General features: G+C 40.8%; 1 protein-coding gene across 1 annotated transcript in view; it reads left to right on the forward strand.

Annotated features, from left to right (window-relative positions):
* Window positions 1-10,830: 10,830 nt before the first annotated feature.
* The window catches only part of LOC124113218 (putative beta-lactamase-like 1), a 55,319-nt gene continuing 49,749 nt past the window's right edge, over window positions 10,831-16,400 (forward strand). Inside the window, exon 1 of the mRNA XM_046473496.2 lies at window positions 10,831-12,176. Within this exon, the coding sequence (XP_046329452.2) occupies window positions 11,851-12,176 (326 nt within the window). The 5' untranslated portion in view covers window positions 10,831-11,850. The remainder of the gene's footprint in view (window positions 12,177-16,400) is intronic.

Here is a 16,400-nt window from a genome sequence, read left to right on the forward strand (position 1 = left end):
GTTACAAATCATTCAAGACATTCAGCTGGGTCTGCTTCAAAACGACCTGAATTCTCAGGAGAGATGGTGAACCTGGAACGTTTTGTATCAGGAGAACCCAATGGGCTGGCACCTTTGTCATGTCAGTTCATTCCACAGAATGGTCTCAACTCCCTCATGAGAGATGCCCACTGTATTGGCCCTGGTACATGAGTCCATGGTCGTGTATTTCATTAACATTTTCCTTAGTGGTGTAGATGGTCTTTCTGGTCTTGACTTATTTTCAATGCTTTCCCTTCCCCGTTTGAACTCCGCTGCTCATCTCTTCTCACAGGCAAAGGGACCCGTGAAGATCCGGGGTAGAATAGGTCTTCATCAACCCATACTTGCCGTAAAAGGCGACTATGCTTGTCGTAAGGGGCGTCTAACGGGATCGGGTGGTCAGACTCGCTGACTTGGTTGATGCATGTCATCGATCCCAATTGCGTGGATCGATGTTCATGATATCAATCCCTGGATTGTCTGGTCCAGACTCGATTATTTACAGACCGCCATCACATAGCTGGAATATTGCTGAGTTCGGCGTTAAACAACAAACAAACATAGGCAAAGGAATGAACACCATCTCCAAAAGTCAACACCATATTCGCATGGCTGGCTTTTGAAATTAGCCCTTTCAGTTGGCGATGCTTGATGACAGAGTGGTAGCCAATTTCGTCCATTTTCACCAACAGAATTTTTATTCATTTCGATGCCGGCATAAATGTGCTGTATGATTGTTCATTGGAACATGGGAACATGGTTTCTACTTCATGCAAACTCTTCAGTATGTACTTTATCGGGATATAAAGAAACACTTTGCCTTTCGCTTTGTTTTGTTATTTCCAGACGAACTACTGTCACTCGTCCTCTTTTCATGATCCCGGAAAACAACATCGTGGACGCGATGGGTATGGGACCATTGCAGCTAGGTTACTGAGTGGAGTTGTGCCTCCAGCTGTATCAGCTGGTCTTGGATTCGAACCCCGAATTTCCCCGATTATGTATCATCCTTGGTTTGTCAGCACCATACCTGAACTGGCTGGTTACACTGAAATGCTGTGTGACTAAGGACGTCTTTGGAATACAAACATTCCCCTATGCCCAACCGTTCGGCTGCACCATAAGAACACATTCAAGGACTTTTCTGGTATTAGACATCAACTGCGCTGTTTCCCATTATGTCGAAGGAGAGGAAGATATAGGGGAGTTGCTGGTCATGTGACTCTACATTATAATTGGCCATCGAGTCGAATGGGACGTTTGTATCTGTATCAAAGTGAGATTCAAGGTGTCATCGTATGTATGACACAAATATGTCTTTTCGTTTGTTATTTAGGCCGCACTTAACACTATTCCAGCTGTAAAACGGACTGTAAATTATCGAGTCTGGACATACCAGTGATTGATATTATGAGTATCTTTCTGTGGAATCGGGGTACGTTGACAGACATTCAACAAAGTTACCAAGCCATTCGCTCGGTGAATGTAGCCATGGATCCTGCTTATTGTCGGTCGCCGTGGAGTCGAGATGTATTGTTGACCACCACAACTCCTTACATCGCTGACATCAGAAGAAGTATGAAATATGATGGTATAAGTCACTATAGTACAGGTACTACATCTAGATGTATTGTGTTTATGTAGACACTTTGAACAGAACATTCTGAACTGCTCATCACATCTTTGAATAATTGATATTTCAATCCCGTTTCGAGTATTTCACATCACCCTCTTATTATTGTTATATTTTTCAGAATTTCGAAGTCAAATTAATAATGTGTTATCGATTTATTTCTCTTTTCTTTCCTTAAAGACCAAGCTAGATCTGGAATATTGATGGGTGCGTTTAAAAAGTCACTTTATAAATATAGAATGCTTACAATGTCTACATTGGCACAGAACGTACACTGACACAGATCTATGTCAGTATATCATATATCCTGAATCGGATAACCTTGAAACCAATTTGATAATTATCAACCACAAAAATGTATGTATTTTAACACTTAACATTCATAATTCAATGACAAATATAGATGCGTGTCTATCTACCAAATTTTACAATATGTTACCCTTGTGTGGATTGAGCTATGTCCACACTAGCTCCGGGATGATTTGTTTCTGTACCCACCTTGTCTGACCAGAAAAAGCTCCAGTGTTCATGTAACACTACCCGTCTAGTCTGACAAGAAGAAGCTCCAGTGTGGATCTAACACTACCCGTCTAGTCTGACCATAAGTACCTCCAGTGTGGATCATACACTACCCGTCTAGTCTGACAAGAAGTAGTTCCAGTGTTGATCTAACACTACCCGTCTAGTCTGACAAAAAGTAGTTCCAATGTGGATGTAACACTACCCGTCTAGTCTGACAAGAAGTTGCTCCAATTTCGATCTTACAATGTCCGTCTAGTCTGACAAGAAGTTGCTCCAGTGTGAGTTGTTTGTATACCCGTCTAGTCTGACAAGAAGTAGTTCCAGTGTTGATCTAACACTACCCGTCTAGTCTGACAAAAAGTAGTTCCAATGTGGATGTAACACTACCCGTCTAGTCTGACAAGAAGTTGCTCCAATTTCGATCTTACAATGTCCGTCTAGTCTGACAAGAAGTTGCTCCAGTGTGAGTTGTTTGTATACCCGTCTAGTCTGACAAGAAGTAGTTCCAGTGTTGATCTAACACTACCCGTCTAGTCTGACAAGAAGTAGCTCCAGTGTGGATGTAACACTACCCGTCTAGTCTGACCAGAAGTAGCTCCAGTGTGAGTTGTTTGTATACCCGTCTAGTCTGACAAGAAGTTGCTCCAATTTCGATCTTACAATGTCCGTCTAGTCTGACAAGAAGTTGCTCCAGTGTGAGTTGTTTGTATACCCGTCTAGTCTGACAAGAAGTAGCTCCAGTGTGGATGTAACACTACCCGTCTAGTCTGACCAGAAGTAGCTCCAGTGTGGATGTAACACTACCCGTCTATTCTGACAAGAAGTAGCTCCAGTGTGGATGTAACACTACCCGTCTAGTCTGACAAGAAGTTGCTCCAATTTCGATCTTACAATGTCCGTCTAGTCTGACAAGAAGTTGCTCCAGTGTGAGTTGTTTGTATACCCGTCTAGTCTGACAAGAAGTAGCTCCAGTGTGGATGTAACACTACCCGTCTAGTCTGACCAGAAGTAGCTCCAGTGTGGATGTAACACTACCCGTCTAGTCTGACAAGAAGTAGCTCCAGTGTGGATGTAACACTACCCGTCTAGTCTGACAAGAAGTACCTCCAGTGTGGATGTAACACTACCCGTCTAGTCTGACAAGAAGTACCTCCAGTGTGGATGTAACACTATCCGTCTAGTCTGACCATAAGTACCTCCAGTGTGTATGTAACACTACCCGTCTAGTCTGACAAGAAGTAGTTCCTGTGTGTATGTAACACTACCCGTCTAGTCTGACAAGAAGTACCTCCAGTGTGGATGTAACAATGTCCGTCTAGTCTGACAAGAAGTAGCTCCAGTGTGGATGTAACAATGTCCGTCTAGTCTGACAAGAAGTAGCTCCAGTGTGGATGTAACAATGTCCGTCTAGTCTGACAAGAAGTAGCTCCAGTGTGGATGTAACACTACCCGTCTAGTCTGACCAGAAGTAGCTCCAGTGTGAGTTGTTTGTATACCCGTCTAGTTTGACAAGAAGTACCTCCAGTGTGGATGTAACACTACCCGTCTATTCTGACAAGAAGTAGTTCCAATGTGGATGTAACACTACCCGTCTAGTCTGACAAGAAGTTGCTCCAATTTCGATCTTACAATGTCCGTCTAGTCTGACAAGAATTTGCTCCAGTGTTGATCTAACACTACCCGTCTAGTTTGACAAGAAGTACCTCCAATGTGGATGTAACACTACCCGTCTAGTCTGACAAGAAGTAGCTCCAGTGTGGATGTAACACTACCCGTCTAGTCTGACAAGAAGTAGTTCCAGTGTGGATGTAACACTACCCGTCTAGTCTGAAAAGAAGTAGCCCCAGTGTGTATATAACACTACCCGTCTAGTCTGACAAGAAGTAGCTCCAGTGTTCATGTAACAATAACCACCTTGTCTGACAAGAAGTAGTTCCAGTGTTGATCTAACACTACCCGTCTAGTCTGACAAGAAGTAGTTCCAGTGTGGATGTAACAATGTCCGTCTAGTCTGACAAGAAGTAGCTCCAGTGTGGATGTAACACTACCCGTCTAATCTGACAAGAAGTAGCTCCAGTGTGGATGTAACAATGTCCGTCTAGTCTGACAAGAAGTAGCTCCAGTGTGGATGTAACAATGTCCGTCTAGTCTGACAAGAAGTAGTTCCTGTGTGTATGTAACACTACCCGTCTAGTCTGACAAGAAGTAGCTCCAGTGTGGATGTAACACTACCCGTCTAGCCTGACCAGAAGTAGCTCCAGTGTGGATGTAACAATGTCCGTCTAGTCTGACAAGTAGTTGCTCCAGTGTGAGTTGTTTATATACCCGTCTATTCTGACAAGAAGTAGCTCCAGTGTGGATGTAACACTACCCGTCTAGTCTGACAGAAGTAGCTCCAGTGTGGATGTAACAATGTCCGTCTAGTCTGACAAGAAGTAGCTCCAGTGTGGATGTAACACTACCCGTCTAGTCTGACAGAAGTAGCTCCAGTGTGGATGTAACAATGTCCGTCTAGTCTGACAAGAAGTAGCTCCAGTGTGGATGTAACACTACCCGTCTAGTCTGACAGAAGTAGCTCCAGTGTGGATGTAACAATGTCCGTCTAGTCTGACAGAGGGCAAGAAACAATATCCATCTGAAATAGATATCTCCAACGATGAATGGCTGACAGGTAATGCCGGGTACATTTAACATTAGTTCCACACTTGATATCCTTCTAGTGCTTATTGCCTCATCCACGTGGGCAACAACAAAGGCGTGCACAGATGCAGGTGAAGCGATGACTGGGGCATGTCGGCACTCAGACCGTCTCTCAGGCATTGTCCTTTTGCTGGCGTAGATAAACACATGTATCATCACATATCCTTTACATTGTGCTGCAATATATGTGACGGGTTATCTGATGATACAAAACAAAACATGGTGAGTGAGTGAGTGTATCTGGGATTAAACAGCTTCATATATAGAGTGAGTGAGTGAGTGAGTGAGTGAGTGAGTGAGTGAGTGAGTGAGTGAGTGAGTGAGTGAGTATAGTTCTACGAATCCCACACGCACGGGTACGGTCCATATTTGTTTATTTGTTTCTTTGTTTGTTGTTTAACACCGCACTCGGGAATATTCCAGCTATAAGACCAGTAATAATCGAGTCTGGACAAGAAAATCCAGTGATTGGCAGGATTGTCTGGCTCAGTCGGGAAAACTACTAAGTATTACAGGTTTACAGGGGTTTATCATTAAGGAGAAATTCACAAGTTCGGGTATGGTTCTGTGATTAGGATGAATCTGAGAATGTTATTGGGCCTCATCACATTAAAGGGGCGCATCTCTGTTTTCATCCTCGATTATGCACCGTGTTATATCTCCAGTGCCTTGACCGCCTCTGTGGTATCTAGTGGTACCAAAAGAGTTAAAAGATAGTACTTGTTATTACTCTGCCCTGCGCTCGGCATTAAGGGGCTAAAACAAGGACTGAAGTCAGTATACTTTGTCTGAATGGGGTATTCGTGTTAAACTGCGGTATGGTATCTCAGTGGACTAGCACTATAAAATTCGCATTAGTCCGGACTAGTACAAGCAGCCACACACACACACACACATGTGCAATAATCTTGGACGCAACGTTAAATCCCATTTCAGCCCATCTCACCTGTTATGTTTTGAATACCCTTGAACCATTCGCCACCATAGCTTCGTTTTAAGAGCGATTCGAATTGCTCGAGGTTAGTAATTAATCTCATGAGAGCGAGAAGTTCTGTGCTAACTTAGATATAGGAGCGATGAGGTGGTGACGTCACTTCTGAAACGAAGCCATGGCGCCAAAATGTGTCCAGGGTATATATTATTATAGAATGTAGCGTGGTACGCGAAATGCGGTGCCTCAGAAAACTGGACCACACATGCTTTGGAAAATAGACGAGTAATTCACATGCTGCAGGTGTAATTTGTCGCCGTTGCCAGTGATATGGTAGTTATATCGCCTCATTCCTCTAAAGTTATAAACCTGACACCTGTGATATAACTGACATACTTACACATTCCTCCAACGTTATAAAACCTTATTCCTGTGATATAACTGACATATTTATACATTCCCTTAACGTTATAAACCTGACCTCTGTGGTATAAGTGACATATTTACACATTCCTCAAACGTTATAAAACCCGACCCCTGTGATATAACTGACACATTTATACACTCCTTCAACGTTATATACCTAACACCTGTGATATAACTGTCATTCTTACACTATCCTCCAACGTAATAAACCTGACACCCGTGAAAGAATTGACATACTAACACATTCCTCCAACGTTATAAATCATGACACTTGTGATATAACCTACATGCTTATACATTCATCTTACGTTATAAAACCTGACCCCAGTGATATAACTGACACACTTACACATTCTTCCAATGTTATAAAACCTGACCTCTGTGATATAACTGACACACTTACACATTCCTCAAACGTAATAAACATGACACCCGTGAAAGAATTGACATACTAACACATTCCTCCAACGTTATAAATCATGACACTTGTGATATAACCTACATGCTTATACATTCATCTTACGTTATAAAACCTGACCCCAGTGATATAACTGACACACTTACACATTCTTCCAATGTTATAAAACCTGACCTCTGTGATATAACTGACACACTTACACATTCCTCAAACGTAATAAACATGACACCCGTGAAAGAATTGACATACTAACACATTCCTCCAACGTTATAAACCATGACACTTGTGATATAACCTACATGCTTATACATTCATCTTACGTTATAAAACCTGACCCCAGTGATATAACTGACACACTTACACATTCTTCCAATGTTATAAAACCTGACCTCTGTGATATAACTGACACACTTACACATTCCTCAAACGTAATGAACCTGGCACCCGTGAAAGTATTGACATACTTACACATTCCTCTAGCGTTGTAAACCATGACACTTGTGATATAACCTACATGCTTATACATTCATCTTACGGTATACAACCTGACCCCTGTGACATAACTGACACACTTACACATTCTTCCAATGTTATAAAACCTGACCCCTGTGATATAACTGACACACTTGCACATTCCTCAAACGTAATAAACCTGACACCCGTGAAAGAATTGACATACTAACACATTCCTCCAATGTTATAAACCATGACACTTGTGATATAACCTACATGCTTATACATTCATCTTACGTTATAAAACCTGACCCCTGTGATATAACTAAAACACTTACACATTCTTCCAATGTTATAAAACCTGACCTCTGTGATATAACTGACACACTTACACATTCCTCAAACGTAATGAACCTGGCACCCGTGAAAGTATTGACATACTTACACATTCCTCTAGCGTTGTAAACCATGACACTTGTGATATAACCTACATGCTTATACATTCATCTTACGGTATACAACCTGACCCCTGTGACATAACTGACACACTTACACATTCTTCCAATGTTATAAAACCTGACCCCTGTGATATAACTGACACACTTACACATTCCTAAAACGTAATAAACCTGACACCCGTGAAAGAATTGACATACTAACACATTCCTCCAACGTTATAAACCATGACACTTGTGATATAAACTACATGCTTATACATTCATCTTACGTTATAAAACCTGACCCCAGTGATATAACTGACACACTTACACATTCTTCCAATGTTATAAAACCTGACCTCTGTGATATAACTGACACACTTACACATTCCTCAAACGTAATGAACCTGGCACCCGTGAAAGTATTGACATACTTACACATTCCTCTAGCGTTGTAAACCATGACACTTGTGATATAACCTACATGCTTATACATTCATCTTACGTTATAAAACCTGACCCCAGTGATATAACTGACACACTTACACATTCTTCCAATGTTATAAAACCTGACCTCTGTGATATAACTGACACACTTACACATTCCTCAAACGTAATGAACCTGACACCCGTGAAAGTATTGACATACTTACACATTCCTCTAGCGTTGTAAACCATGACACTTGTGATATAACCTACATGCTTATACATTCATCTTACGGTATACAACCTGACCCCTGTGACATAACTGACACACTTACACATTCTTCCAATGTTATAAAACCTGACCCCTGTGATATAACTGACACACTTGCACATTCCTCAAACGTAATAAACCTGGCACCCGTGAAAGAATTGACATACTAACACATTCCTCCAACGTTATAAACCATGACACTTGTGATATAACCTACATGCTTATACATTCATCTTACGTTATAAAACCTGACCCCTGTGATAAAACTGACACACTTACACATTCCTCCAATGTTATAAAACCTGACCTCTGTGATATAACTGACACACTTACACATTCCTCAAACGTAATGAACCTGGCACCCGTGAAAGTATTGACATACTTACACATTCCTCTAGCGTTGTAAACCATGACACTTGTGATATAACCTACATGCTTATACATTCATCTTACGGTATAAAACCTGACCCCTGTGATATAACTGACACACTTACACATTCTTCCAATGTTATAAAACCTGACCCCTGTGATATAACTGACACACTTACACATTCTTCAAACGTAATAAACCTGACACCCGTGAAAGAATTGACATACTAATACATTCCTCCAACGTTATAAACCATGACACTTGTGATATAACCTACATGCTTATACATTCATCTTACGGTATAAAACCTGACCCCTGTGATATAACTGAAACACTTACACATTCTTCCAATGTTATAAAACCTGACCTCTGTGATATAACTGACACACTTACACATTCTTCAAACGTAATGAACCTGGCACCCGTGAAAGTATTGACATACTTACACATTCCCCTAGCGTTGTAAACCATGACACTTGTGATATAACCTACATGCTTATACATTCATCTTACGGTATAAAACCTGACCCCTGCGATATAACTGACACACTTACACATTCTTCCAATGTTATAAAACCTGACCCTTGTGATATAACTGACATACTTACACATTCCTCAAACGTTATAAAACCTGACCCCTGTGATATAACTGACACACTTACACACATTCCTCTAGCGTTGTAAACCATGACACTTGTGATATAACCTACATGCTTATACATTCATCTTACGTTATAAAACCTGACCCCTGTGATATAACTGACACACTTACACATTCTTCCAAAATTATAAAACCTGACCCCTGTGATATAACTGACACACTTACACATTCTTCCAATGTTATAAAACCTAACACCTGTGATATAACTGACACACTTACACATTCCTCAAACGTAATGAACCTGACACCCGTGAAAGTATTGACATACTTACACATTCCTCTAGCGTTGTAAACCATGACACTTGTGATATAACCTACATGCTTATACATTCATCTTACGGTATAAAACCTGACCCCTGTGATATAACTGACACACTTACACATTCCTCTAACGTTTTGAAACCTAACACCTGTGATATAACTGACAAACCTACACATTCCTTTAACGTTTTGAAACCTAACACCTGTGATATAACTGACACACTTACACATTCCTCTAACGTTTCTAAACCTAACACCTGTGATATAACTGACAAACTTACACATTCCTCTAACGTTTTGAAACCTAACACCTGTGATATAACTGACACACTTACACATTCCTCAAACGTTATAAAACCTAACACCTGTGATATAACTGACACACTTACACATTCCTCCAACGTTATAAACCTGACACCTGTGATATAACTGACAAACCTACACATTCCTCTAACGTTTTGAAACCTAACACCTGTGATATAACTGACAAACTTACACATTCCTCTAACGTTTTGAAACCTAACACCTGTGATATAACTGACACACTTACACATTCCTCTAACGTTTTGAAACCTAACACCTGTGATATAACTGACAAACTTACACATTCCTTTAACGTTTTGAAACCTAACACCTGTGATATAACTAACAAACTTACACATTCCTCTAACGTTTTAAAACCTAACACCTGTGATATAACTGACATTCACATTCCTCTTACGTTATAAAACCTGACACCAGTGAAATAATTGCCATGCATACACATTCCTCTAACGGTATAAACCTGACAATTGTGAAATAATTGCCCTTATGGTGAAAGGCGTGAAACCCTTTATCATTTACACGCATAATAAGATGTCCCCTAAGGCTGACATATATAGCCTATGAAATCTTTTATTACCCAAATTGAATACATTTCTCTCCTCTAAAAATAAAACAATTATTTTTCATGATGATGAGTTCATTGTTAAATAGATCTGGCTGGTATTGGCTAGACTTACTTTTAGGCCGGTTTTCTTTTCATAAAAGACATATATTCCACACTCATGGTGCAGGGCTAATGTCCCACATGCATGATGTCATAATAACAAAGCAATAAATGATCTGACACATCATTACAACGTATCGTGCGTAAGTTTACCATCTTGACAGGTTATCGGAACAGGGCAGAGTCAGCTCCATGCGATTGAACTACATGGCTTAATGACCTTGCCTTGAATGAAGCTAGTGGATGCGATATGTCACTCCAAACTGAGGCTACGTGGACCATGAGATCTCCCAGTTGACGTGTGTAGGGATGTGAAGTGCGAATATTGATTTGTGTCCTGTATGGCGAACGGTATGGACACGGAGGCGCACATCGCTTTGCCTTCACGGGTGTAGTATGGGTGGGTCTCCCAGTCAGCTGATTCCACGCTTATGTCGTCGTGGAACCTCCCAACCTCTGTGCTTCTTTGTGTTTTTTTGCGGCAACAGACGACGTTGATTACGCATTTATGTCAACCTCCTGACGTTCATTCACTCGCTATGGAGATGTATGGATTATTTTATGGGACAGTGCAGTTAAGTCTCTGATAGAGAGTTGATTGAAATATAGTGTTGTGAAGTGTTCTGGTTGTGTTGTGGGTACCTCCACATGCAGTTGCCAGGCTTCTTCCAGATCCTGGTGTCGCGCGATGCAAGTCTGGCGGAGGCGACTTCAGCCAAACGTCCCTTATGTCGGAGGTGCAAGGCTGGTAGTGAAGCCGACGATAGCGAGCGTATACAGGAAGCGTCTGAGCGGCTCGGAGATAGATATATTAGAAGCGTTGCCAACGACAGACAAGTATTGACTGTAGTCGAGGCTGAATGAACTGTAAACTCCCTCAGAGACAGACATATCCCACAGGCTTTTATATTCACCACAAATGCATTGTTTTCTTCCGTGGTGTAGAGTCCAGATCGCATTTACCCGTAGCATTGATCAGCACGCGAGGGTAGTCAACTCAGGCCTACTGACGGAGACGGGGATACAGAGAGGAGGCTCGGGATTGAATCGATTGGGGGAGGTGATTTGACTCAGGTGCGAGAAAATTGGAGAGGTCTGTTGCGCTGGCATGAAAACAGTGCATTGATTAGACAGAATGGTGAACCGATGAAATACGTGTGGTCATTCCAAGTCAATGTCCTTGGGATAGGCATCCTTCGTTGAATCGTGTGCGCGGGACTGACGCTTCTCGCGCGGTGATTGGAAGTAGCTCATCCGTCGCACGGCCAGGTAAGCGGACGCACAAAAAGCCCGCGAGAGTGTCGTCTGCTATCAGCTGTAGCAGCCGACGACATGGGCAGAAGCAGACGAGCGTGGGTGCAACACTTGTTACTTGTGTACGTGTGTGTGGTCGTCCTGCTCTCTCAGTGTGAATGTCTCTCGGAGAGAAAGTTGTCCGAGTTTGAGGAAGTTGTGAAGAAGGCCCTCCATTGTAGAAATGTACCCGCTGCGTCGGTAACGCTCGTACAAGATGGGAAAGTGTTGATGAAGAGATCGTTTGGAAAGGCCGATCCGGAGAAGAATATTCATGCCAAGGATGACACAAAATTTTGCATTGGATCATTAACGAAGGCATTTACTTCAACGATTTTGGCCAAGCTTGTAACGGAGAGAAAAAAGTGAGTATTAAAATTCACTGCATGTTAACATCGTGCTACTTTATTATCTATTTCATAACGAAAGTAATAGGTTTCAATATTGAAGTGCAACATGTTTCGTGCAGTCTGTTATTTTCAGAGGCGTAACTTCTTTACGACTGATACGTACTGCTTGCGATAAACATACTCGGTCATGAATAGGCCTAGGTCTATCACTTATAGCGGTCATGCTAGGTTACTTGGTTGATTGTGTGTCATCGTACCTCCACATCGTTTGATGTTCATAATATCAACCAGTGGTTTGTCTGGCCAAGACTAGATTTTTATAAAAGGCATCCGTAATATACTGGTATATTACTTACTGCGGCGTAAAACAACATGAAGTAAAACACGTGCATGTGTCATTCCAAGTCATAGATGAAGTAGTACACACGTGCATGTGTCATTCCAAGACATAGATGAAGTTAAACACGTGCATGTGTCATTCCAATATCATAGATGAAGTAAAACACGTGCATGTGTCATTCCAATATCACAGATGAAGTTAAACACGTGCATGTGTCATTCCAATATCACAGATGAAGTAAAACACGTGCATGTGTCATTCCAAGTCATAGATGAAGTAAAACACGTGCATGTGTCATTCCAAGTCATAGATGAAGTAAAACACGTGCATGTGTCATTCCAAGTCATAGATGAAGTAAAACACGTGCATGTGTCATTCCAAGTCAGAGATGAAGTAAAACACGTGCATGTGTCATTCCAAGTCATAGATGAAGTAAAACACGTGCATGTGTCATTCCAAGTCATAGATGAAGTAAAACACGTGCATGTGTCATTCCAAGTCATAGATGAAGTAAAACACGTGCATGTGTCATTCCAAATCATAGATAAAGTAAAACACGTGCATGTGTCATTTCAAGACATAGATGAAGTAAAATACGTGCATGTGTCATTCCAAGTCCTAGATGAAGTAAAACGCGTACATGTGTCATTCCAAGTCATAGATGAAGTAGTACACACGTTAATGTGTCATTGCAATACACACGTGCACATGTCATTCAACTATAGCAAATAGCAAAGATGAAGTAAAACACGTGTATGTGTCATTCCAATAGCAAAGATGAAGTAAAACACGTGTATGTGTCATTCCAATATCATAGATGAAGTAAAACACGTGCATGTGTCATTCCAATATCATAGATGAAGTAAAACACGTGCATGTATCACTTTAGTGTCATAGATAAAATAGAACACACGTATATTTGCCTTTCCAATATTATAGATGAACACACGTGCTTGTGTCATTTTAACGCCATAGATGACGCTGAACACACGTGTATGTGCCATTCCTAACAATAGATGAAGTGGAACACACGTGCACGTATAATACCTATTTATAACATACAGTCATACATATGCCATCCCAGGTATATTGTAAAACATATCACTGCGCAGTGACAATACTAGACAGACAGTTTAACACACATACGTGAGACGTTTATATAGCAATATTTAGAAGGATACAGAATATATCAATACCAAGATATAACCAGAATGCAAACACATCGTAGTGCAGCTAATATGGGTAAACTCATATGTGTGTTGTTAAATATACCATTGAAACCGAACTGTGGGCAAATTCGTGCACCTGTCATTCTTGCATCTTATTACAATGTCTATAGTCTCAAACCAAGGCTATAGTGTGGACGGCTTTATCAGTAACTTCAGCAGGACATACGTAAGTCCAGAAACTTACAGCGTACTACACGCGCGCAGGCGTTAACCATATGCTCCAGTTATTAAACGAAAACAGACAGTATCCTCTCACACAAACCATACTGTTCAAATACATTTCTAATGGACCCCCATCCGCTCATGGGCTTCACCAACTGTTAAACATCTACGACCTACTCCACATTTGACTTTCCTATCACATTAAGCTGGAATGTCGTAATAGAACTGAAATACTGTTAAAAGCGTCGTTTAACCCAGTTCAACCACGCTAATCCGGACCACATGAAGGATAGTGTACAACGGATGTATGTGTTTGCCTCAGCACTGGATAACAGATACCTCTATTTAGGCTTCAAAGTGTTAAGGCAAGGTCTACGAGACCTGCTCAGGCCCTCCGGTACGCAAGGTCTTGCAAGTCATTCGTTCCAGTTAGAACAATCCGCGGAGATAAAACACATGCGATGAAGAGATAACATCCTTCCTTCAACGGAGCTCCCAGGTGGGATCTTGTCTGTGTTTATCGGAGTTGTTGCGAAGTGGTGAAGTAAGTCATCTGGTAGTCTAAATATTGATGGTCTGCTTACAATCAGTACCTACTGGTCGGGATCACTGGTCAGCAACACTGGCCACTGCCACATAGTTCCTGGGGGCTGATGTGTTGTAGGAGAAGGTTGCTCAACCACGATGTTCAACTCTTATTTAGTCTGCCGAACATAACGCTCACTTAACGCCGCTCCTGATATACTCGAAATGATTTGATTTATATTATCGGTCGTGAGCGTATTATGACAGACTGTAAACGTTAAGGTACTCATTACTGTGGCGCATGTTCAGAATTGATGACAAGATGTCTGTATAATCAGCGTCTTGTATACAACGGCGGCAACTGTATACAACTGTAGCAGTTGTATATCTGCTTTTAAGATGTCGATCATTCAGGATACCTGTATTTAAAAAGCGGATAATCCATTGTGTAATTTTGTCCCAACGTCACTCAACATGTCATTATTAATTTACTGGCTTGAACGGTCGTATGTGTATGTGGTATACACTGTTACAGCTTCAAGCGTGTATGTAGTAGAAACTGTTACAGCTTCAAGCGTGTATGTAGTAGAAACTGTTACAGGTACAAGCGTGTGTGTAGTATAAACTGTTACAGGTACAAACGTGTGTGTAGTATAAACTGTTACAGGTACAAACGTGTGTGTAGTATAAACTGTTACAGGTATAAGCGTGTGTGTAGTATTAATTGTTACAAGTACAAGCGTGTGAGAAGTATAAACTGTTACAGGTACAAGCGTGTGTGTAGTATAAACTGTTACAGGTACAAGCGTGTGTGTAGTATAAACTGTTACATATTGAAGTGTGTGTGTAGTATAAACTGTTACAAGTACAAACGTGTGTGTAGTATAAACTGTTACAGGTATAAGCGTGTGTGTAGTATAAACTGTTACATGTACAAACGTGTGTGTAGTATAAACTGTTACAGGTACAAGCGTTTGTGTAGTATAAACTGTTACAGGTACAAACGTGTGTGTAGTATAAACTGTTACAGGTACAAACGTGTGTGTAGTATAAACTGTTACAAGTACAAGCGTGTGTGTAGTATAAACTGTTACAGGTACAAGCGTGCATGTAGTATAAACTGTTACAGGTACAAACGTGTGTGTAGTATAAACTGTTACAGGTACAAACGTGTGTGTAGTATAAACTGTTACATATTGAAGTGTGTGTGTAGTATAAACTGTTACAAGTACAAGCGTGTGTGTAGTATAAACTGTTACAGGTACAAACGTGTGTGTAGTATAAACTGTTACAGGTACAAACGTGTGTGTAGTATAAACTGTTACAGGTACAAACGTGTGTGTAGTATAAACTGTTACAGGTATAAGCGTGTGTGTAGTATAAATTGTTACAGGTACAAGCGCGTGTATAGTATAAACTGTTTCAGGTACAAACGTGTGTGTAGTATAAACTGTTACAGGTACAAACGTGTGTGTAGTATAAACTGTTACATATTGAAGTGTGTGTGTAGTATAAACTGTTACAAGTACAAGCGTGTGTGTAGTATAAACTGTTACAGGTACAAACGTGTGTGTAGTATAAACTGTTACAGGTACAAACGTGTGTGTAGTATAAACTGTTACAGGTACAAACGTGTGTGTAGTATAAACTGTTACAGGTACAAACGTGTGTGTAGTATAAACTGTTACAGGTACAAACGTGTGTGTACTATAAACTGTTACATATTGAAGTGTGTGTGTAGTATAAACTGTTACAGGTACAAACGTGTGTGTAGTATAAACTGTTACAGGTACAAACGTGTGTGTACTATGAACTGTTACATATTGAAGTGTGGGTGTAGTATAAACTGTTACAAGTACAAGCGTGTGTGTAGTATAAACTGTTACAGGTATAAGCGTGTGTGTAGTATAAATTGTTACAGGTACAAGCGTGTGTGTAGTATAAACTGTTTCAGGATCAAGCGTGTGTGTAGTATAAACTGTT

The sequence above is a fragment of the Haliotis rufescens genome, unplaced genomic scaffold (genome assembly GCF_023055435.1).
Source record: "Haliotis rufescens isolate VD_foot unplaced genomic scaffold, xgHalRufe1.0.p SCAF_7, whole genome shotgun sequence".
Lineage (NCBI taxonomy): Eukaryota > Metazoa > Mollusca > Gastropoda > Lepetellida > Haliotidae > Haliotis > Haliotis rufescens.